The sequence below is a fragment of the Coenobita brevimanus genome, chromosome 60 (assembly GCF_032717465.1).
Source record: "Coenobita brevimanus isolate Jiangsu-jjx chromosome 60, ASM3271746v2, whole genome shotgun sequence".
NCBI lineage: Eukaryota > Metazoa > Arthropoda > Malacostraca > Decapoda > Coenobitidae > Coenobita > Coenobita brevimanus.
In genome coordinates this window covers 27711522-27735841 of record NC_137013.1, presented here as the reverse complement: position 1 = coordinate 27735841, position 24320 = coordinate 27711522, and the positions used below count along the sequence as shown (strand labels likewise).

Below are 24320 nucleotides of genomic sequence, written 5' to 3'. Positions count from 1 at the left end.
TGATGGAAAAATCAGTGGCATCTCTTATCCACCCCAGGTTAAAATATGTGGCAGTGGTGTGGTCCCCACATAAAATGAAACATATAAACAAGATCGAGAGAATACAAAGAGCAGCAACCAAGATGGTCCCCGGTCTGACAGATCTATCCTACACAAAAAGACTAGAAAAGCTAAGTCTGCCATCCTTAGAAGAAAAAAGAAAGGGGGTGTCATTATTGCAGAGTTAAGGGCCTTGGTGGGAGTAGACAAAATTGACAGAGAAGATGCTTGTATAGGATGGGGAGCAACAAGAGCACGTGGAAAGAAGTTGAAAAAGACAAGTTGCTTGAAGGATATCAAGAAATACAGTTCTGCATATAGATGCTTTGACCTGTTGAATAGCCTGGACAAAGAAGTCAACCAGTCCAAATACTTAAATGAATTTAAAGCAAAGTTTGACTGGTTGAGACACGGAGACAGGACCCTACGAGTGTAGCCCATTTCCTGTTTATCACAAATAGGTAAATACAGCTGGGTAAATACACACACACACACACACACACACACACACACACACACACACACACACACACACACACACACACACACACACAGAATGACAGTTGTCAGTCTGTATCTAGTTGTCCACTGATAAAGAAAGCAGATGTTACAGAAACTCCATGCAGTTAATTTTCTATCTGCCACTGTGGGCATTTTCATTCCCTGAATAGAACTGAATTCTAATCTCGCTGACACCCAAGTGTATGGTATAGACAATAGGTATTGTAATGAAATCAGCTAATGAGTGCTAGATGATCTCATTCAGTCAAGAAAATTCCAATTAACATTACTGTTCAGGTTAAATAGTGAATATGTGAATACTGTATTGTTGTGGTGACTGTGTATAAATTATGAGCATTTCAGTATTTCATTGGTCAGTAGACAATCTGGAGGTAGGGAAGACAGAATATTTTCCACTTATTCACTGGTTGTTGTATTGGGTAACTAAATTCAGCAGAGAAGCTGAATGCTGGAAAGGTGCCTTCATCCAGTATGTACTGTATTTGTGTAGAGATGTGATGACCCTGCCACTTAGTACGTGTGTTGTAAGCAGTCCTGCATCTCATACCAGCACAGAAATAAAGTCTAATTATACAGCAGTCTCTTCAGGAATGTGAGTAATTGCTGTTGTCAGGGCATGCTATTCTGTAAAAAAAAAAAAAAAAATTATAAGAAAACCATTATAAAGGACTAATTGCTTCTGGCTACTCAGCCAAAGTTACCATTTTTACCTTGATACACTAAACTCTGATTTAATGCACTCCAGTTTAACAAACTTTCAGTTTTGCCACAGAATCTTATCTGTTAATACTGCCTGATGTAATGACTGAGTATATTCCAGTAAATCACAGTACATGTGTGTTAATCTCTTTCGTTTTTCATTTTTTTCAATTTGTTACATTATCTGTACAAGGTTTGTTCTGAAAGTATCTGACCTTAGGCTCTTAAAAAAAAGAAAAAAAGTAGAAGAAGAAGAAAAAAAAAAAAGTAACCTGATGAGCTTGGACACTAATCCCCCTCAAAGTAGACACCCTTCTGATTTGATACATGTAGCCCAGCGTTCTTTCCGCTGCCTGAAACATTTTTCCAAGTTGGTTTTCAGTGACCTGTCAGGTCAGTTTTAGTGCTTTATATTCAGTAGCAACTGATGGAACAGGTATGAGAGTACCTACCACCCACTAGTTGTGTTGCAAGTAGCCTCTTATCACTAATGACTAATGGGACAGGAATAGGAGGAAATGGTTCTGTACCTGGGGCCTCCTTTCTCCTCATATTTGTGTTACCACTAAGATCAGGGAGCTGTGTTTTGCATCTAACTTTCTCACTCCACTAAATTGTGGAATATTGGATTTTAAATGATGATGCACTGTAACTGGTTTTAAACTCTCCCATGCAGTTTATGACCCTGTACTCATTATCATTTGTTCATCACTACTCTGGGTGCAGACACACAATACTGGCTTAACTTATCATCACCTGTTGTATTGCTCCTCTTTTCTCCATCAGGTGGCTCCACCAAGATACTGATAAGCCATCTTTGTTGACATGGCATGAGTCCAACTCTATTCTTGCTTGGCTGTGCTGATTTATAGGAGTGATGGGTGACACCTTTACACATTGGCAGTCAGCCACACTGCCACTATACCTGCTGTAGCCATAGTCTGTCTCTAGTACAGAATACTCATTCTTCTCCTATACATTACTAGTCTCAGGATGCCACCATGTTGTGCTTGAGGCTTCTTTGACTCTCAGATGCTGGCTGTGGTCCTCCAACATGGCCATGATTTAACTGTTTCAGTACTGTATTGGGTTTGGAGAAGTGTAGCCCAACTGTTTTATCATGTGTTGCACAGCTTTTTTTGTTAGTGTGGTTAGCATGGCCTGTGGGTAATACCATCACTAGTCTCTTAAGGACTACCAGAGTATTTGCCCAGGTTTCTTTCCATGGTGTACTGAATCACCTAAAAAAAAAAAAAAAAAAAAAAATCGGAGATATACAAGGATAAAATAGACCCAAGAAGGAGTAAGTCTCAGGTATGAGCGTTATGAGTATGAATTAATGAAAGACTGATCAACCCCCTGATTCCTAGGGATCTCCCTCACCTGAATAAATATCAACTGTCAATTGCCAGAATAAAATGCATAAACAGTCCCAGAGTGGCAAAAAGTTTGATAAAGTTTTTCAAGTACTGTATGATATGATACTTTTCATTGAAGAATAATTTGGAACAGTGCATTTAGATGGTTTAAACATGTTTTTGAAAGTATTTTCATAAAGATAGGACTCCCAGTAGTGTCCTGAAATGTGATGGGTGGTTATAACATTGGGAAAACTAATAATGTAATTTCTAAGTGCAGAAACATGACAAGGAAGATGAATGCTAGTCCGTATGGAGTAATACTGGTATACAGTGATCCTTTGGTTATCATGCACTTGATTTTAGTGCATTTCGTTATCACTTTGGGATGGAAATCTGCACTCTTGCCATGAAAATGCATTTTTTGGCTAAAAAATATAGTTATCGTACACCTGAGCTGCTTTCTGCTGACAGTGATGGTGTAGTGTCTGTGGCTTCTGATGGCTATGAGGGATTCAAAGATGAAGTCCTACTCGAGGAGTTAATCCCAGGTAGTGGCCACTGTCTCTCCTCCCACTAGCCTTGGAACTCTTTACCTCAGGCCCATTTCGGATCTCACTGTGCTATGTGTTTCTTCCTCACTGTGCCCTTTTTATCTTTGTATTAATCTAACCATGCCTTGTGTGTTTCTGATACTTACCATAACAATATTTATGTGTTTAGTGGGTGTAACTTGTCATTAAAGGGAAAATTTGTGTTTGCACTTGGGATGCCTGGTGCTAGTTAGAATAAATCCCATAGTTTCTTTGCTTTCGTTATCGTGCAGTTCTGTTATCTTGGTGACCTGCTTGGTACCAATTATACACGATAACTGAGGATCACTGTATAGATTTGTAAATTCATTGTTCTTGTGTAAAAATTGCTTTTCCTATTTACCAAAAGACACCTTTAATTGTTAACTTTGAGTAATGCTTGACAGTTAAATCAGCCTAGGAAAGACATCCTTGAGCTGAAGGAATTAGGAGCATTCTCTGCTAATCACTTCAACCTAATAATGTCTTTATATTTTATTATCCTGTATTTATGAGGGATATCATTGAACAGAAGGAGTAATCTAGGTACCGTAGTTTGTCAGAGAGTGGTGTACTTGAACTATAAATCTTTTGTATGTTAGTGAGTTTTGTGATGGCAACAGTCTCAATCTTGTATTCACCTAAGATCAGTGTGTGTGTGTTTTTTTATGAAAGCTTTTTCATATGTGCAAACTAAGAAAAGTCAAAATGAATGATCTTATTAAGTACTTTACACCAACTACCCAGTATATTAAATGTTATTATGTAATATTTGCTGTTTTCTACAGGAACGAGGACCTGGATCAGCTGTACAACCTTTACTCAGCCTCAACCAGTGAGCAGGACCTCATGGAAAAGATTAAGGAGATCTGTTGTGATGAGACCATTGAGGAGCCCATTAAGAAGGAGGTCAGACATTATGAAATATTTTATGTTTGATGATACGGGTACTTCTTTAGTCTCCCAGCACATGACAGTACTGTGCTTGTTGGTTTGGTCTTGAGTTTCATCAGGTAATTAATAGAAATAGCATAAGCCAAACTCATTGTTAGCTGTAAAAACTTGGGCTTTTGTTTGCTCGATTTGGTGAGAGCAAGAAGTTATGTACTGTACCTCCTATGGCACATACAGAGATTGTCTTAATTGGCACTAGAGTACATTTTCCTCTAATTCATATTCTTAACAGATTGAAGAATCATACTTCGGACCTCGTGATGCATGTAAGCCTGGAATTTGAAATTACATTTTTTTTTGTTATTGTTGATTAGCCCCAATGTGTCTGGTCAATGAGACCATGAACTCAGGGAAGCAACCGCCCCTGCAGGGCCATCCCATGCAACGAACCAATATTTCCTCACAGCAGACAGCGCCTCATCACAGCAAGCCATGGGGAAGAGTGTGGGTGTTTGATTCCTGTATGAACACTGTATTTACTGTACATCTCACCCAGTTGACACTGGCACCATAGTAGGCTCCATTTCACCCTGGTTCTTGGTTGTATGGTTACCACTCAGTGTTGTATATGGTTTCCAGGATTACTGGAAACATTTAGGCATGTCATGTGCCGTAGAGCCACCGAAGTGGAAAAAGAGGGTAATAAAAAGTGACAAGAAAGGTGGGAGAAATAGGAAGAGAGGAGGACAGACAGAAAAAGATTGATAAATGTGAAGGAAGAAGTAGGCCCCACAACATCAAGTAAGTGGATGATGGTCACCATCATCTACCACCTATGATGATGATGATGATGATGTACTATACTGAAGGTGTTGAAAACTCCAAATACCTTGATTCAGGCCCAAAAGATTAAATCAGTGGTTTAGCATTGTTTCAGTACACTGCAAGTGGCAGGTAGTGGCAACCATCATCCATACTTACATGATGTAGTGCTGCCTATGTCTTCCCTCACCTTTCTGTGTCCACCCCTCTCTCCTCCTATCTCTCCCTTTCCATTCTGTCACTTTTATTGCTTTTCTTTTCACTTCAGGTGGCTCTACACTGAGTGACAAATCAAATAGTTTCTTGAAACCCAGGAAACTATTTATAGTACTGGGTAGCAATCATATAACCATATTGTAGAGCAAAGTGTAGCCTATTATGGATCTCCTGGTAGCTAGATAGAGAGATGCAAATGCAGCATCCACCCAGGAACCAAACCTTCATACTTTTCCCCACACTTTGTTGTTGCAGTGCGTCATTTGCAAAGGAACTTCAATTCACTGCAGGAATGGCCCTGTAGGAGTGCTTGATTGCTTGCCAGTGGTTGATGGGTCTGCATGGCCAGACAGACTGAGGTTGATCAGCAACAACATACAGTGGTACAGTGCTGCTCTGCCCATCAGGAAATCATAAAATTCCAGTGTTGTATATTTTTTGTCAGAATGTTTTTAAACTTAAGAGATTATCAAAGACGTTTAACATCATTAACATTGTGTAGGCTCCTCCTGCAGTCAGCTAGAGCACTGTCTGCAAAGGCAAAGAGTGCTGTAGCTGGTACCTGAAAGAACTTGATTTTTTTATGACTGTACCGTTCTTGTATAAAATAAGGGATATTTGAAATTAAAATCACATGTAACTTCAACTTGTATAGTAGAGAAACATATTTTGTATAAGATCACATGAAGTATGTATGGCTTATCATTAAGTCACACCCATATTATTTATTGCAGTATCCATGATACTATGAAGAATAATTTGCAGACAAAGACATTATCATAAATGTATCACAGTAACCATATATTTCACTCAGTATTGGGTGGAACCTGGTTGCTGCACTGAAGGAAGACCCTGGGTTTGCTTCTGTGTGAGTTAATATGTATTTGATTGAGCTGTGCAGGCTGAGTTGTATGTGGCAAGTACGGTGTGATTGTTATGCGGCTGCTGATTGGCCACCGATGATGTCATTGAAGTAAATGCAGGCATGTATTGTTGTGCAACATCCGGATGTAGATGTATGCCATGGGTGGATATTATAGCGCAACATGCGGACGTGGGTGTACACCGCGAATGGATGTAGTGCAACTTGCAGACGTGGATGTACATCGTGGGAGAATAATATATATCAAACGTCATTCATCTTTTTATGAAACTTTATAATTAGCTTTAATTTTCTTTGATAACAGTAAACTTTTAAAGCTAATATTGACCTCTTCAGCTTTGGAAATTATTCCATATTTAATCTGGCAGCTTTGCATTGAAGGCAGTTTAAAAATATAAATATACATGTGTTAAAATAAGAAGAGGTGTAGATTGAAATCATTGGTGGCCAATCAGCAGCCGCGATTCAAACACACCCTACTCGGCCCATGCTACTCAGCTGCGCAGATCAATCAAATAGACTATAGTCAGATTACTTGCAGTAAAAGAGATTTAGTCCCGTAAGGGTCTGCTCGAACTTTGGAGTAAAATATAACAATTCTCTTAGTAGTGAAAGCATGGGAAAAAAAATCCTTCCTAGAGGCAGTAAAAGTTCCACCCAAATCTAATTAAAGCATATTACAGATTAAATGTCTAAGAAAACTGCTGTATTCAGGTCAGAGCAGGATGATCAGACAAATAATGGAAATGACCATGTGTGGACTGAATATGAATTGACCCTACTGCCATGTAAGTTATAACTGTAACCTCAGGATGCAAGTACTAGTTGAGGCCCAATCTTTGGTCGATGAGGGCATTTGTTGAAAAGTAACCCAGAAGAACACAAGGTTTTCTGACTTTTCTATAACTGAACACAATTACATTTACAATGAGAGATAGAGCAAGGTTTGTGTAATTCTAGCCAGACCCATAATTCCTTGAAATTAAAGGGCTGAGATGGCTGAATATAGATGTGCAGGGCTTGAACTGGGCCAAGCCTATTATTAGTGTGATCATGAGTGCTGGAATTTGGTAGGTTTCAAGTGAAAAAATTCTGATACATTATGTCTGAGGAAACCAGGAGTAGTGATGATAGTGGCAGATTTGTTTGTGTACTCCAGCACATCACTGCATAGAGTTCTTACACACGGGCTGCAGAGGGGAGAGCCACAGGGAATAGGACCTTGTATAGAGATGTGAAGAGATAGATGAAGATGGAAAAGCAGGGGTACCCAGAAGGTCCAGCTCTTTCTGGAGAGACCACTGAGGTGGTGGAAAGGGATGACTGATTAAAATCCAGTAGGATAGAAGTTGTGGAAGCAATGAAGAAAGTTAAATCGGGGAAATCCCCAGGAATTGATGGAGTGTGTGGTGAAATGCTGAAGCATGGGCGAGAGATAGTAGTAGAATGGATGTGGCAAGATGTGCAGATTGGCCTGGGAGGAAGGTAGAGTCCTGGAGGATTGGAAGTCAGGTATAATTATTCCCTTGTACAAAGGAAAAGGGGAAAAAGAAGTGTGTGGTAATCATAGGGGCATTTGTCTTCTTAGTATAATAGGAAAAGTGTATGGTAGGATACTTATTGACAGAGTTAGAGAAAGAACAGAGAAATTACTTGGAGAAGAACAGGGAGGCTTTAGGAAGGGAAGAGGCTGTGTAGATCAGATATTCATTCTTAGATCTTTAGTGGAAAAGTTTCTAGAGAAGGGAAAGAAGTTGTACGCGGCTTTCATGGATTTGGAGAAAGCATATGACAGGGTGGGTAGACAAGGATTGTCGAAAGTATTAGGAATATATGGAGTAGATGGGAAGTTGTTGAATGCTGTGAAGAGTATGTATGATGGTGCTAAGGCTGCATTGAGTGTGGATGGTGAACTGAGTGAATTTTTCTCTTTGAAAGTTGGGTTGAAACAGGGATGTGTCATGTCTCCATGGTTGTTCAATCTGTACATGGATGGGGTAATAAAAGAGGTACAAGGTAGGGTAGTGGATGTTGGAGTGGCCCTGGTGAGAGAGGATAGTGTTTGGAAATTCCTTGCACTGTTGTTTGCAGATGATACTGTGTTGTTGAGTGAAGACGAAGGGGAGCTGCCGGGCTTGGTGGATGAGTTTGGGAGAGTGTGTAAGAAACGGAATCTAAAGGTGAATGTAGGGAAGAGTAAAGTGATGGTCTTTGAGAGAGGTCAAGTCAGTGAATGTACAGCGAGGTTGAATGGTGAGGAAATGGAAAATGGGAGTATGTTTAAGTACTTGGGGAGTGTGATGAGCAAGGATGAGGCTTGGGTAGTGTGATGAGTAAGGATGGAGGTTTGGAGGGTGAAGTGCTTGAAAGGGTACAGCAGGGAAGAAAGGTTGCTGGTCCCTTGAAAGCAATGATAAGAAACAGGGAAGTGAGCATGGAAGTGAAAAAGTTACTACATGACAGTACTGTGATACCAACTCTAATGTATGGAAGTGAAGCTTGGACATTGTTGGAAGGACACAAGTCAAGAGTGAGAGCAGTGGAAATGAGTTATTTAAGAGGAGCCTGTGGAGTCACATGGAGAGACAGGCTGACAAATGAGGATATAAAGGAGTGTTGTGGTGTGGATGTGGATGTGATAGGAAGCATTAGGAGGAATACACTGAGGTGGTTTGGCCATGTGGAGAGGATGGAGGGTGAAAGACTGACGAAGTGAGTGTGAGTGAGGTGGAGGGGGGAGTGGGAGGGGGAGGCTGAGGATGACATGGAGGGATGGGGTGGAAAGGTATATGGGAGAGGGGGGTGTGAGTTAGGAGCAGGGCAGTGAAATGGCGAGGGACAGGGCGACGTGGAGGCGATTTGTTTGTGGCCATCCTATATAAGGGATTAAGGCATCTGGCAATAGATAGATAGATAGACTTGTTTTTTGCATTGTTAAGGGGATAAGAAACCCTCCTCAGAGTAAAGAACTGCTTTTTTTGGGAGTTTGACATTGAAAGTCAGTTGGAGATGATCTTTGAGAGCCCTGTAGTGGATTAAAAAGGCCTCTGACCTTAATATCCATTTGAGAAAGATCTGTGCCAGTAGCCCAGGAAAAGGCATATTAAGCCTGGAACAAGCCTTGATACTGAACAGAATCAAGGAAGGACTTGCAGCATCATTCACATTGGGTTGGTGATGGGCATTATCGATTCAGAATGACTTCCGTTACATGGCTGAAACGTCATTTCATATAGATCTTTTGAAGAAATTACAGGTGTGCATATTTAACAAGACTTCTAATGTCCATACGATTGAAGGTAAGAAGTGACAGGGGAAGAGTGGCATTGGATCTGGCCAACACTTTCTTTATGGTAGAATCACAAATTTAGTGTGATTAACTTTTGATGGCTTGATATTTGGTGATTCAGCAAGTATCTACCAGGTTGCAATTATAAACAGAAACTTGTGATTTTCAGTGGGTCGAAGTTGGAGTTTTGGATTCAGAATGCATCTAGGACCACTTGGTTTCTGTCTGGTTATGTAGAACCAAAAATTACAGCCACCGATCAAAATGTAAACATGGGTCATTGTAAAAGATCATCAGACAAAAAGAATATGACCCTCATTTGTGCTGAACTGACTATATACAGTAAACCCTCAAGTTATGATGGCTCTTTTCGATATGATTCAGATCATAACAAATCCAGACATAAGGAATAGACGGAAGAAGGTTCCAGGAAATAATAGAAACCACAAGGAGGCAAAGAAAGAAGGAAAAGAAGAGGAAACAGAGCAGCCCAAGGGCTGCAGGTATGAATGAAGAGTCAGTACAAAGGATATTTCCCAAAACTCGCTGAATCAGCCAAAGCAGGGACTTATGATGTATCCACAAAGACTCTGGAGCTCCAGGGAAAAGAGGAATTGTTGTTAAGACAAACATAGCCTAACAAGGCAAAAAGTGGTTCAAAGCTCAGAGCTGTCTTCATGAGGTTAACTGATGATGGTTGTTATTAGTCCCCTACTGGTCAAACCAGTCATGGACTGTAGGTTTGCACGGTTCTGTCAGTATGTCAGTACGTCCATCAGTCTGTCTGCAATTTTCTGTCCGCTCTGTAACTTCCACATCTATGGACAGATATTGATATAACTTCACACAGTTGTTCCCCATACCATGACAGTGTGCCACGTACAACAACGAGCCATCTGCTCCCAGGGTCAAAGTCTCACTTGGGGTTCAAATAAGGCCGCGTACTGTCATACTTAACCCATCCTTGGCTGGGCATGTGTAATCTCTCGGGACCCACTAGCCAACCCCGGTGCTGATATTTGAAGTTTCGAAAGTGGAATTTTTTATTGCCATATTGAATAGGAATGTCAGATGCACCTGGCAATGCAATTTTGAGCTTCCTAGACCCATCCTGTGCTGCGCAATGAAGCACGGAAAGTGTGCAAATTTACGCGGATGATTTTGGTCACACGTAGGTATTACTGCGTTGTTATTTTTTTTCTTTTTATGGAAAAACAGTCAGTGGTGGTGAAATGGTGTGAAGTGACTAGATATGTGTATTTTGAAATTTATCAGTACATAACATGTGAGATTTTAATTAAAAAAAAAAAAATGTATATAGCATTTTTCAGTGTTTTTTGTGTTTATGGTAGTATCGACTTATTTTCATACTCTGGGTGATGGAGTTTGTGGGAAAAGAGAGGTGAGAGATTATATTTTTAGACCTAAGCAAGATAAAGGTCATCCCTTGAGTGTACAGGCTCAGTGAGGGTTGAAATATGAGACAACCTGCGATTTGCACGTTGCATGGGATGATTAGGAGAGAAGAGAAAAGAGGCCTTTCCACCCACTAAAACATCACATGAACACAGCAAAAATTGGTGTAATGTTAGTGCAAGGTAAAAAATATGTAAAATGATCAAAACCAGTTCAACAAACCTGAGCAAATAGGTAAAGATACTAAAATAATAATGTATTTTTCTTTTTTCATGCCATTTTTGTTTAGGCCCACATTTCTTTATAATCGTAAATCGGGGGGTTGTGCATGTTTCACAAGGGAGGAGAAAGATGATATTTTCATCTGGGTCAAGATAATGGGTGTAACTGTGTGTTTTGGCATGGCCACTAGCATAAAAATCGTACATCCACTTGTCATGGGAGCAGGCGTGAACTGACAGATGAGATGAGGGAGTGTAGTCAGGGTCATTCTCAAGATTTCCTAGACGTTCATTCACTTCCCAAAAGTTTTTGCAGTTTTCTACAAGTTGCAATGCGTTGAATGATCCAGACCAGTATAACAAACCTAAGCAAATAGGTAAAGATACCAAAACAAAATGTATTTTTCTCTTATTTTCATGTATTTTTTTTGTTTATGCCTGTATTTATTTATAATTGCAAACAGGATGGCTGTGTGTGGGAGGAGAAAGATGATATTTTCATCTGGGTCGAGATAATGGGTGTAACTGTGTGTGTTTAGGCATGGCCATGAGCAAAAAAATAAAAAACCCACTCATCACTGCAGCAGGCTCTGAACTGACTGATGGGGTGTGTTGGAGTGTAGTGTTCAACACATCCCAGATGTTCATTCACCTCCCAAAAATTTTACTGTTTTCTACAAGTTGCGCTACATCGATGCCCGCTGGTGGTCATGCTGTGGTAAAATGTCATTCGGCACCGGCGGCCACAGAGGGGTTAACAGCCATACCTATATTCATGTCTGCTCTGTAACTTCCACATGCATGGACAGATTTTGATGAAACTTCACACAGTTGTTCCCCATACCATGACAGTATGTTGTGCGCAGCAACCAGCCATCTACTGTCAAGGTCAAGGTCACACTTAAGGCTCAAACAGGGTTGGGTGCTGTCATACTTAACAGGCATACCTATGTATTTCTATCATACCTACATTGTATACACAGTACATATGTATGGTTATCTTCTGGTAGAGGACTTTGTATTGCATGGCAGTACGGTACTTCATTCACTTGTTGTCGTTGATCAGCCTCTGTCTGACCATGCAGACCCATCAGCTCCAGGCAAGCAGCCATTCATTTGCAGGGTTGTTGTGTGCAGTGAGCCGATGTTCCCTTGTGGCTGACAGCGCCTCACCATAATGAGGCATGGGGAATATTGTGGAGGTTTATTTCTTGGGTGGACTCTGCATTTGTGTGTCTCCACCTGGTTAACAGGTACACCATAGCTGGGTCCACTTCGCCTCATAAATTGATTATATGGTTTCTTGGGCTACAGGAAACCATTAGATACGTTACTCAGTGTAGAGCCACCTGAATTGAAAAGAACAGTAAAGCATGACAGGAAGGAAAGAGAAAAGTAGGAAGAGATGAGGGCATATAAAGAAACTGAATTGGAAATGGGAAGGAAGAAGTAGGCAGCACTACATAAAATGAGTGGATGATGGTCACCACTACCTTTAACCCTTAATGAAGGAACTCGAAGTAAATGAAAACAAAGAGCATTGCACCACCAAGCTTCGGATGTTTGGATGCCTCAACAGACAGTACTTAAGTGATGCTAGGAGAAGGTTTGTGCTGTGTAAGTTCCTTTGTGTGTGTGTGTGTGTGTGTGTGTGTGTTTTTTATCATTGTTGTTGGTGGTAGGTGGGGGCACTCACCATCCACTCACTTCATGTAGTGCTGCTTTGGGTGTCTGCCCTTTCCTCTTTTCCATCCTTCCTCTTCTGTCTTTCTTTCCTTCACTCTTTCCTCTTGCATCTGCCTATGGGTGACTTTACACTCCCTTTTCTGTCTTTCTTTCCTTTTCCTTCTGCCAATGGGTAACTCTACATTGAGTGACAAGTCAGATGATTTCCTGTACACCAGGAAACCATGTACAGGTACTGTGCTGGATGGTAACCATATAACCAAATTATAGTGCCTGGTGGTTTAGTGGGTAATTAAGATGCTCCAATTGGATTGATCCAGTGTAGATTTATATCCAAGGGGTGGTTTGGGTTTATTTTTCACATAATGCCACTCAGGGATGAGTGAGGCTGGTTACTCTCATCTTAAATGTCAGGACCAACATGCCTAGCCCAGAGTTCCTACGCCTGTCATGGGGCGACATAAGAGTGGATGATGATGGATAGATGGTTTTTCTCTTCCAGGCAGTATGCATTACCAGAAGCCAGGAATGTCTCAAAATTATAGCTGTCAGGGCACAACATTCCTACAGGTCTCATAAATGTATAATTCTAGTTTTTGTTATTGTGATGTCATTCTTAAACTTTAGTGCATTTTTTTTGGTTAACCCTTCATATGCCATGTGTGGTCAGCTTGACTCCAACACCTTTTTAAAATGATGCCATTCAGCCACTCATTGTTTTAGGGATCTTGCAAACCATGACTATGTTTGTCTTTTTCCAGTGTATAAGCAGACAACATTTGAGTGGAAAGACTCTTATATTTCAGGAGTTGGGAGGTCACAGACTTCATTGGGTGTCATCCGGTACCCCACCTAGCATTCCGTGTACTGTATTTTTTTTTTTTCCCCCCCCAGATTCTAGATATTATTGACCATGTCACTGAATATTGAGATGTTCTACAGTCAGCAAGGGAGAATCATAGAAGATCCTTCTATTTCTGATGCTGATAATGACACCTGCAGTGATTCATCTGATGTAAAAATCATTCAGGGGTTTTCTGATTATAAATACAGTATGTCAGTCTTGTTTATATTTATGTTTACTTGATTTGTAAATCATTCAGGGGTTTTCCAAATATAAAAGTCGATCTTGTTTATGTTCTGAACATAGATTCAACCAAATTCTTTTTGTCATTTTCATTATTTTTTTTTTCTGTGGCATTATAACTGATCAGATGTTTATTTTATGTTAAGAGCATGCTGAATGAATAAGAATGATGTAACCTAAAAATATATGCCACATTATGCATTACATGTGCAAGCTTTCAAAAATTTTGAAGATCATAAAAATTTTGCTTTCATCTTTTAAAAAATAAATAAATAAAAGATAAAAACAAAAGGGACACTTAGTGGATTGGCCACCCATAAGACCCAACATGGCATTCCGGGTTACGTTTTTTCACCTGGCGTATGAAAAATCTCCAGAGAAGCTGATGTTTTTCATCATTGATGTATGTCCTGTATGTCAGTTTTGGAGTTAAGCCATGATTTTGTAGATCTATAGGAGTGAGTATTTGACACAGCAGGAATGCAACCTAGGTGAACTCAGTCATTGTGCCATGTCTGTGTCATGTTTACTATATTCCTGCTACAAAACCCAGCCTTCATTGTCCCTTTGACACCAAGGAGTTCTCCCAAGCTGAATAAAGCAATCTGCTCAAAGCAAGACTAAAATATAAATGGTATACTCAGAGTGAAGTGGTTATTGTGATGTGCAGATAAACTGTTTGTAACCTGTTCATGTTGATTCAGTTACCAATAGTTTTTGTGGGCATCTTCACTGCACCAAACATGTGAGTGGCCATTTATATCGACAGTGCTTGTGTACAGAAACTCATGTGCATCTAGTGTGAAAACAAGAACATTGGGTTGTCCTTTTGTAGATAAATTGACCGCTAAAGAGAATGGTTTGAGGATGCGCGTTAGATTCATATTTGTTTGAGGTTTGGTGGAGTGGATGAATGGAGCCAGGGGATGGCACGGTCCAGCTTAAGTAATTAATGTTTTGTCTACAGGTAATACAAAAATTGCTGGCCAGAGGCTTCATCACCACCAGTGAATGTTTAAAGCTTTGTGCAGAGATTCCAAGTGTGAGTATTTCTTATCTCTAATTATACTAAATGAAAGATAATAATACTGTACTTGTTTGATGATTAGTGACTGCAGCTTACTGATGCATTAGTCTGTATGAAATTTTGGTAACATAGTTCACAAAATAAACAGTAGAATGCTAAAGTGGTCAGACAATTTGCAAATGCATCAATCAATCATCCAAATCTGGGATGAGTCCCACCCGGGGTTGGACATTTAAGGTGTACCATAGCATCGGTGTAGTACAGTACAATCCCAGTTAACCGGGTGGCTTGGGGAATTTACCTTCCCGGTTACAGATTTTTTCCCGTATTTCTGATTTTCAAGTCAAATCTATACAAAGGCTATCACAGCAGTAAATGCAGTTCAGGTACTCACCAGTCATATTAGGGGTTACACTAAGAGATTCCTCCTGAAAAACTGCCTTGTAAACACACACCATGGTCATAACGCACGTGTGCAATGTCTAGCAATTTGCAGTACTGCATTTTGCACCAGTCCATTGTTTACCGAATTACTGTATTCATTATATGTACTGTACTCATAAAAATTGAAAAATAAAATAAAGAAATAAAAGCTTGAACATTTATTAGTGAACTGATGATGCGTTAAGACTGCACTGTAGAATTGTCACGACACCTGTGCCCCCACGTGAGTTTGTTTACGTTTCCGACTGTTCTTCTTCTTCCCCACCTGACCTCCATCACTCCACCCCTCACCCGCCACTCAGCTGTTTTGCAGAAAATAAAATAAATGATGTACGTATGAAATGCAGGCATATTATTTATTTATTTTTCTTCCAACAAAGTAAACTTTCATTCCTATTAACATTTATATTCAGCCATTAGTGTTTTACAATATTCGCCTTTTTCAAGTCTGTAGCGTATGTCCAGCTTCTGTTTCAAGGTAAGCACGATACGCTTACGTTTAGTTTGCACTTTAGGCATTTTGGAGTGTATAAATTACTGTCTATCAGAGGAACACAATAGCAAGAGAGCTTGTTTACTGTCTGGTGGCAAAACGCAGAGTGGTGATTTTTGGAGGGTGTGGAGGATGACTGAATTCAAGTAGGTGAAAGAGGGGGAGAGGAGGGGTGGTTAAGAGGATTTGCTAGGGATTTACATTAGCCGGAAATGCCTTCATCTCGCTTTGTCTGACTTCACCCAGCCTCGCATGACACAATCAAACGGCGGTTTGGCGGTCCATTCAAATTGGCGCACAGTTATAACTTACTGACATTTTTACCAGCCCTTGAATTTTCCCGTTGTTCTGAGTATTCCGTTTGTCTGGGTACCGGATAGCTGGGATTGTACTGTATGTCCTTCCTTGAGTTCTCAGATGTTCGCATTCTGTTGAGGTTCCCTTGGTTCCATAGTACTCACTCACAAGACACTGCCACTTAAATGGAAGAAATTTGCTCATGCACCCCTCACCCTACACATCAGATTCCTTTCACACTTACATTCATGCAGTGAGTTTGTGTATTTACCTATTTGTAGTATACAGGAATTGAGCAATGCTCATGTTGTCCTGTCTCCATATCCACATTTATCAAGTCTACCTTTACACACATGAATGTTTTTCTCATGCACCACCTCTTTGTCTAAGTCGTTCCAAATATTTAAGTATTTATCTAATATACCTAATTGTGATATACACGGAATGTACTAAGCTCGTGGGCTTCCGTCGCTGTTTCTCAGTAAGTCGAATTTAACTTTAAACTCGTTTAAGTTTTTAGACTGGACGATCTCTTTGTCCAGGCTATTCCATAAGTCTATACTTCTGTAAGGAAAGCTATATTTCTTGATATCCTTCAAGCAGCTTGACTTTTTCAATTTCATTCCATGTCCTCTTGTTGCTCTCTTATCCCATACAAACAGATCTTCTTTGTCAATTTTATCTACTCCCACCATGGTCCTGAACACCGCAATCATGTCTCCCCTCTTTCTCCTTTCCTCTAACGAAGGCAAATCCAGTTTTTCCAGCCTCTCTATATGACAGGTCTGTCAAACTGGGGACCATCTTGGTTGCTGTTCTTTGTATTCTCTCAATCTTGTTTATATCTTTCTTTTTGTTTGGGGACCACATTACCGCTGCATATTCTAACCTGGGGCGGATCATGGCCACTATCAATTTTTTCATCATTTCCTCATCCATATAATGAAATGCTACTCTTATGTTAGTCAAGAGTTTATGCTTCTCTCCAACTATCTTGTTAATGTGCTTTTCTGGTGACAAACTATCTTGGACCAGCACTCCCAAATCTTTCTCTTCTCTCCTTTTTGTGATTAATTCATTACCCAAAAAATAATTCAGTGATGGTCTCCTGGTACTTTTACCCATTTCCAGTATTTTACATTTCTTTACATTAAATTTCATTTCCAACGTCCGGCTCCAATTGTGTATCCTATCCAAATCCTCCTGCAGTATGGTGTGTCTTTGTGTGTGTGGGGGGAGAGGGGAGCTTCTCCTGTGACAGACATTGGTGTTCTCTGGTCATTTGGATCAGTTGCCCTTCAGGATACACAAAACATGCCCTGAACATGTAGATGTCCATGTTAAGCATTTGTAAGCCAGTCACTACAGTTCTTCATTTATTCATGTGAACCTCTTCAGCTCAGTTTATTTTGCTTATTGTTTTTCTTATATCCAGATGATTTTATTTACTCTGGGACTGAGTTTTTTTTAACCCCTAAGGACCTATGCTGCACGATCGTGCTTTTGTGTAATTAGACACGCCAGCCTATCCCGCACAGTCAATAAAGACACACAAAAAACTGGGGGAGGGTAACTCCGCCCCTTTGATGACGTATATGGGATCAGACCAATGAAAGCTAGAGTGTCTGGGGTGGTATGGCATGATTGGCCCCCTAAGGTGGGGGAGAGGGGGCCTCCTTCCACCACTGTCACTTTACCTCCCTCATCCCTGTTGAATCATCTCCACATTGTCCCCTCCCAACCAACCATACCCCAACATACCCCCTACAGCGGTGTGTGCATAGCAACCCTTCTCCCCTCTCCCTCCTTCTCCCTCCCTCCTCCCTTATCCCTCCTTCCCTATCCCTCCATCCTCCTCCCCCCTCCAGTCACACACACTCCACCTCCACTTTTTGCCTGGCTTATTTTGTTGCAATGGGCATATGTCACACTGACATTTCATGCCTAGGGAACACTTCACATTGACATTATGTATAGATAGTTATTTACCGTAAATAATGCATTTTCTGTACATTTTCTATTTTTGCCCATGGGGGATTGGTAACTTTTTTGCATCTTTGATGGGTGATTGTGCTATAAATATGTTGTCAGTGTGGCAGAAACATACATTTTCAGATGTGTAAATTCAGTCTCATGAAATGTGGAAGAAAAATTTTTACCTTAGTGAAAGTAAAAAAATTGACCCTGTTTTGTGGCTGGAGGGACAGACCTGCAGAGCAGATTGCCTACTTTAGGGGTTAACTACAAGGGTTAGATATAGCATTCATTAACTTTTTCACTATATGAGTGTTTTCTTGTGGTGAATGCAGTCATCTGACAGCAACAGGAGCAAAATGAAAATGCTGTATCATCTGAAAAGGAGTGAACAGTAAGCTACTTTGATGCATTGTAAGTTTTGCAAGCGACTTGCACTGTATGTGTTTTATATCAGAGTTGGTATGTATTCTGTTCTCTTCATATGCCAATTTGTAATGAAAAATGAAGTACCCTACATACTTTGTATTACAGTGGCCCACAGTCACTAATTTTCCTTCAGTGCACAGACCAGCTGTTACATTTTTTTATTCTCATATGGTAACCTATTAAGAAAACTAAAATGTGTCCTCCCATCACTGCACCTGCCTCTCAGATTGAGCCACTAACCACCATCAAATCTGAGGGTGAGGTGAGCTTGGAGTGTGATGTGATGCAGGTCAGCAGTGACTCAGAGGATTCACTTGATGTCAGACAGAGTTCCTTCAAGCCTGGGAGGAAGAGGGTGCTAGATAAAAGCCATAGTGATACTCCAGAGAGCCCTCAGAAAACTAAGAGTTCAACAACATCTTCACAAGAGTTGTTGAGGTTACAAGAATCTTTAAATCTTCATGGGTCAGCAAGCTCAAATGAACCAATGAGAACACAAGAATCTGCTGATGAACCGCAGGGTGACACAAACAAGGTACAAGAAGTAAGACTGCAAGAATCACTTAAACTGGATGAGAAAATAGGTGCAATGGAGCTCAAGGAATGCTCTGAGTCAACCAGAGGTATGTATCAAAGGTGGTCATTTACCGAAATGAACTCATGGATATAATGCAAAAATTGTTCCTCGAGAAGTGTTTTTGCAGCACGGTATGAAGTTCTACTCTAAGGCTGCTGGTATAACATCACAGTTCACAGATTGGTAAAGAAATGCCATAGAATTTCATATCATCATCAATAACACTAATAATTCTTAGCTTTGTGGCTTTTACTTATTAATATGATGAATTTTATACACTTTTACAAAGTCTTCAAAAAACACTAAAATTTTGCAGTAAACCTCTCAGTGAATCTAGATGAAACTATCTTTGTCAGATTTTAGATGTGTATACCATGTCATCACACCATTTTTTGGTAGTATTGTAAAACAAGGATAGGGTACTGATGATTTATTTATTATTATTATTTATTTATTTTTTTCAGTGTCCCCATGGGATAGGCTGGAGGGAAGCCATGAGGGCAACACTGTCTTCACTGAGGACAGCACCGATTGGGATGACAACACAACCATCACATACCTCATTGGTCAGTTTTTGTTATTAACCCCTGCAGTGTCTGTCTGTCTGTCTATCTATTGCCAGATGCTGTAAGGGTTGGCCACAGATAATGACCTCCATGTCGTCCTGTCCAACACCATTTCACAGCCCTGGTCCCTGCTCACACACACCCTCTCATATACCTCTCCACTCCATCCCTCCTTCTCATCCTCAGCCTCCTCCTCCCTCTCCACCCTTCCACCTCACTCACATATGCTCTCCTCGTTACTATCTCGTTTTCCATCCTCTCCACATGGCCAGACCACCTCCTTGTATTTCTCCTAATGCTTTCTTTCACATCCACATCCACACCGCAACACTCCTTTACTTCCTCATTTGTCAGTCTGTCTCTCCACGTAACTCAGTGTGCACCTCTCTAACTCAGTACCACTGCTGTCACTCTTGCCTTGCATCCTTCCAAGGTCCAAGCTTCACTTCATTATGTTAGGGTTGGTATTACAATACTGTCATGCAGTGACTTTTTACTTCCATGCTTACTTCCCTGTTCTTTATCACTGCTTTCATAGAACCACCATCTTTCTTCCCTGTTGTACCCTTTCAAGCACTTCACCCTCTAGACTTCCATCCCTACTCATTACATTACCTAGGTACTTTAATGCACTCACATTTTCCATTTCCTCCTCATCAACCTCACTGTACATTCAGTGGTTTCATTTCTTTTGAAGACCATGACTTTACTCTTCCCTACATTCACCTTTAAGTTCTGTTTCTTACACACTCTTCCAAACTCATTCACTAATCTTTGCAGTTCCCCATCATCTTTACAATACAGTATCATCTGCAGACAATGGTACAGGAAGTTGCCAAACTCTGCCCTCTCAATAGGGTCACTCCAACATCCACAGCCCTACCTTGTACCTCTTTTATAACACCATTCATATACAGATTGAACAACCATGGAGACATGACACATCCCAGTGTTAATCCAGCATTCAAAAAAGAAAACTTCATTCAGTTCACTATCCACATTAGCCTCCTCATGCATACTCTTCATGGCATTCAACAACTTCCCATTTAATCCAGATATTCTTAATACTTCCCACATTCCTTGTCTATTCACCCTGTCATATGGTTTCTCCAAATCCATGAAGGCTGCATATAACTTCTTTCCCATCTCTAGAAACTTTTACACTAAAGACCTAAGAATGAATATCTAATCTACACAACCTCTTCCCTAACTAAAACCTCCATGTTCATCAACTAATTCCACTGTTATTTCCCTAACTCTGTCAGTAAGTATCCTACCATAAACTTTTCCTATTACACCAAGAACAAATGCTCCCATGATTACCATACACTTCTTTTTCCCCTTTTCCTTTGTATAGGGGAATAATTATACCTGACTTCCAATCCTCTGGCCTCTCCCTTCCTCCCAGGCCAATCTGCACATCATCCATATCCATTCTACTACTCTCTCTCCCCCATGTTTCAGCATTTCACCACACACTCCTTCAATTCCAAGGGTTTTCCTCATTTTAACTTTCTTCATTGCTTCTACAACTTCCATCCTATTGATTTCTTCCTCTCTTCTCACCTCCCTCCTTCTCCCAGCCGTTCCCCAGCTGCCTGTACCCGCATTACTTTCATTCTTTATGTTCAACAGTTCCTCAAAGTGTTCTTTCCATCTGCTCACCTATTCTCCCTTCTCCAATAGCAATCCATCATTTTTATCTTTCACTCCCTGACTTACTTCTTTATCACCTTGTCTAACTCTCTTTACCTCTTTCCAGAACATTTTCTTACATTCCCTCCACTTTACACTCAAATTCCTTCCAAATTCCACATCCTTTCTCTTCTTACTCTCTCTTACTAATCTTTCCACCTCTCTCTTCCCCCCCTGCATATAACTCTCTCTTCCATTTCTCAACTTCTTCTACTCCCTTGCGTCTCATCCACTCACTCTGTGCATTCTTCTTTTGCACCACAGCCTGTCTCTTCTCTTCATGCCACCATGCTGTTCCTTGCACTCTCTTTTGTCTTCTCTTCATCTCATTCACCACCTCACAATCTGCACAAATTTCTTCTGTGAATCTCTTGCACATACCTTCCACATCCCCCATCTGCTCCAGATCATATTTACCCAATCGGTCCTCCACTTACCTTTTATGTTCTGCCTTTCTTCCATCTTCTTGCAGTCTTTCTACCCTCCTTAAATGGACTACTTCTTCCTGTTCTTCCCTTTCTCCTAATCCTCCATTTCATTTGAGCCTTGACTTTCACCACCACGATGTAGTGGTCAGAAAGCCCTCTCCCCCAACCTCTGTATGCTCTTGCATCCATTACACACCTTCTCATTCTATCACCCACACACACACACACGTAATCAGTCATTGCTTTCTGTTCATTCAGTCCACCACCCACCCATCTCATCACTCACCACGTATACCTGTGGATCATTTTGTGTCTAAAGAGGGTATTGGTTATAACCAACTCGCTCCCTGCACAAATGGCCACTAGAGCACTGTTATTCTCATCCATTTCTGCAGGCACACCCCACTCACCAACTACTCCATCCACCTTCAGATTCCCTACTTTTCCATTCATATCTCCAATCAGAAATACACTCTCATTCCTTTCAAACATTTCCATGCACACATCCACATTTGTCCAGAATTCTTCATTAACTGTACTTGCACAATCTTGTGTCGGTGTGCGCGTGCACACACACACACACACACACACACACACACACACACACACACACACACACACACACACATTTATAGTCCCTTCAGTTTGATGACATTTTTCACATCAGTGTTTCTACCACCAGATCATTTTATTCAGCTTATGAGATGTCTCTCATAGCATAAGGGTGAATGAATCCTCTGTCTAACTTGGTACAGTAACTATTAAAAGCCTTTCCAAATGTTCAGCAATTAAACATGTTTACAGATAGCATGAGCAAAATTTTTGAAAATTTCATTGGATTGAAAGGGTTAAGTAAATCAACCCGGAACCCCTATGTTCCTGGTAGGGAAATAGAGAATGGAGCCTCCGTATTCCTGGTGAGGAAGTATGAGTACAGGATTGGTTGATGGATGAATTATTTTTAGGGTAGAAACACACATCCTTCTCTTTTCATGTGAATCCCCATGACTAATGGTAAATAGGAGTAATTAGGAAGAGGTAGACCAAGGATGAGGTGGAGGGATTAGGCAGAGAGGTATATGAATGAAGATATGATTTGATGGGAGGGCAGCCTGATGGCAGAGGACAGGGTGACATGGAGGTGTTTTGTTTGTGGCCACTTCCTTCAGGTAAATAGATAGATAAAACTGATTAGTGTTTGGATGCTTTTTTAGTTTTTATTTTTTTTTATTGAGCTAGGTATTATTTATCATTTTTCTTTTGTGATTGTCATATTATGACAAAAGAGGTCAGGTCTTAACAAGTACGGCACGGAATTAGATGTTTCTGGTGGAGGTATCCCATCTGTTTTTTTGGTCCCTACAAGTGACAGTATATATGAGTGACAGGCAAAATGGTTTAATGAATGTCAGAAACCTACTGAATTACACCTGAATGATTATCTGCATATATCTACTTCTCTTAATGGGTTGGCAACAACAAGAAAATGTTGGTAAAAATTTATCTCTACAGCCTGATGGTAGACAGACTGGGATGATGTTGTAGTCAGTTGTTGTACCACTCTAGGTTCAGGATTAAGGCCTTTCCTTTGCCAGTAGAGTTGGGGCATTACAATCCCACAAGTCAGCATTGATGCATACATTCATCCATCCATCCATCATCCACTCCTACGTTGCCCCATGAGGAGCGTAGGAGCCCGGGACCAGGCAGTTGGTCCTGACGTTTAAGATGAGAGTGACCAACCTCACTCATCCCTGAGTGGCATTACGTGAGCAATAAACCCCAACCACCCCTTGGATATAAACCTTCACCAGTTCAATCCAATCGGAGCACATAATAACAAATACATTATATACATATAATCATCATCATCACCATCATCATCCAGACCTCCTTTCCCACCGTAGGGCAGGATGAGGAGTAGCTGTGTCCAGACAGCCCATATTTGCCCAGTCCAATGGGCCATGCTTCCATTCACTCACCATTCAAGCCCCCAGAATCCTGGCTGTATCTGATATGCCATCATTCAAGCCCCTAAAATTATCACTGTATTATATGTATATCAGGCTGTATCAGATATACATATAATATAATGATAATTTTAGAGGCTTGAATGATTAGTGAATGGATGTGTCACTCATGGCATGCAGATGATAAGCTTCTACTTAACCCTTCCACTTCGGCTGTTTTTTTTGGCTGGATATCCCGTGCAGAGGGGTTTTGAAATATATAAAGAGAGTTGTTTTGATAAAGTATTCCACATCAGAAAACAGACTATAATTTCCAGAGTAAAATGATGTCTGACATAATGTTAAAAAAAAAAAAATAAATAAATAATTACCTGTATGGTGAGCTGTCAAAACCAGTAGTGTTGGAGCTTCTCCACTGCCAGACGTATGCCGTTCGGTATAATGATAACCTCTTTTTTTTTTTTTTTTTTTTTTTTTTTTGCACTTTCATTTTAACTATCACTTTCATCTGACAGCATAGTCTGAGTCATCAGACATCGCATCATTCAGATCCAAGTAAGCTGCCGTGGCAGTGAAACATCTCGTACTGCATGCCTTGACGTACTTTTGGTATGCTGTGAAAATAATAGACAATAAAATAGTCCTTCCATGATGGCAACACTTTAGTCTTGCCACCTCCTGATACTGAACCACTATTAGGCACCCACTACCAGCAC

General features: G+C 40.5%; 1 protein-coding gene across 1 annotated transcript in view; it reads left to right on the top strand.

The window, feature by feature from the left end:
- The window catches only part of tim (timeless), a 394051-nt gene that overhangs the window by 292291 nt on the left and 77440 nt on the right, over positions 1 to 24320 (top strand). Inside the window, exons 15-18 of the mRNA XM_080274845.1 lie at positions 3979 to 4099; positions 14672 to 14746; positions 18595 to 18991; positions 19410 to 19521. Coding sequence (XP_080130971.1) covers positions 3979 to 4099; positions 14672 to 14746; positions 18595 to 18991; positions 19410 to 19521 — 705 coding nt within the window. The remainder of the gene's footprint in view (positions 1 to 3978; positions 4100 to 14671; positions 14747 to 18594; positions 18992 to 19409; positions 19522 to 24320) is intronic.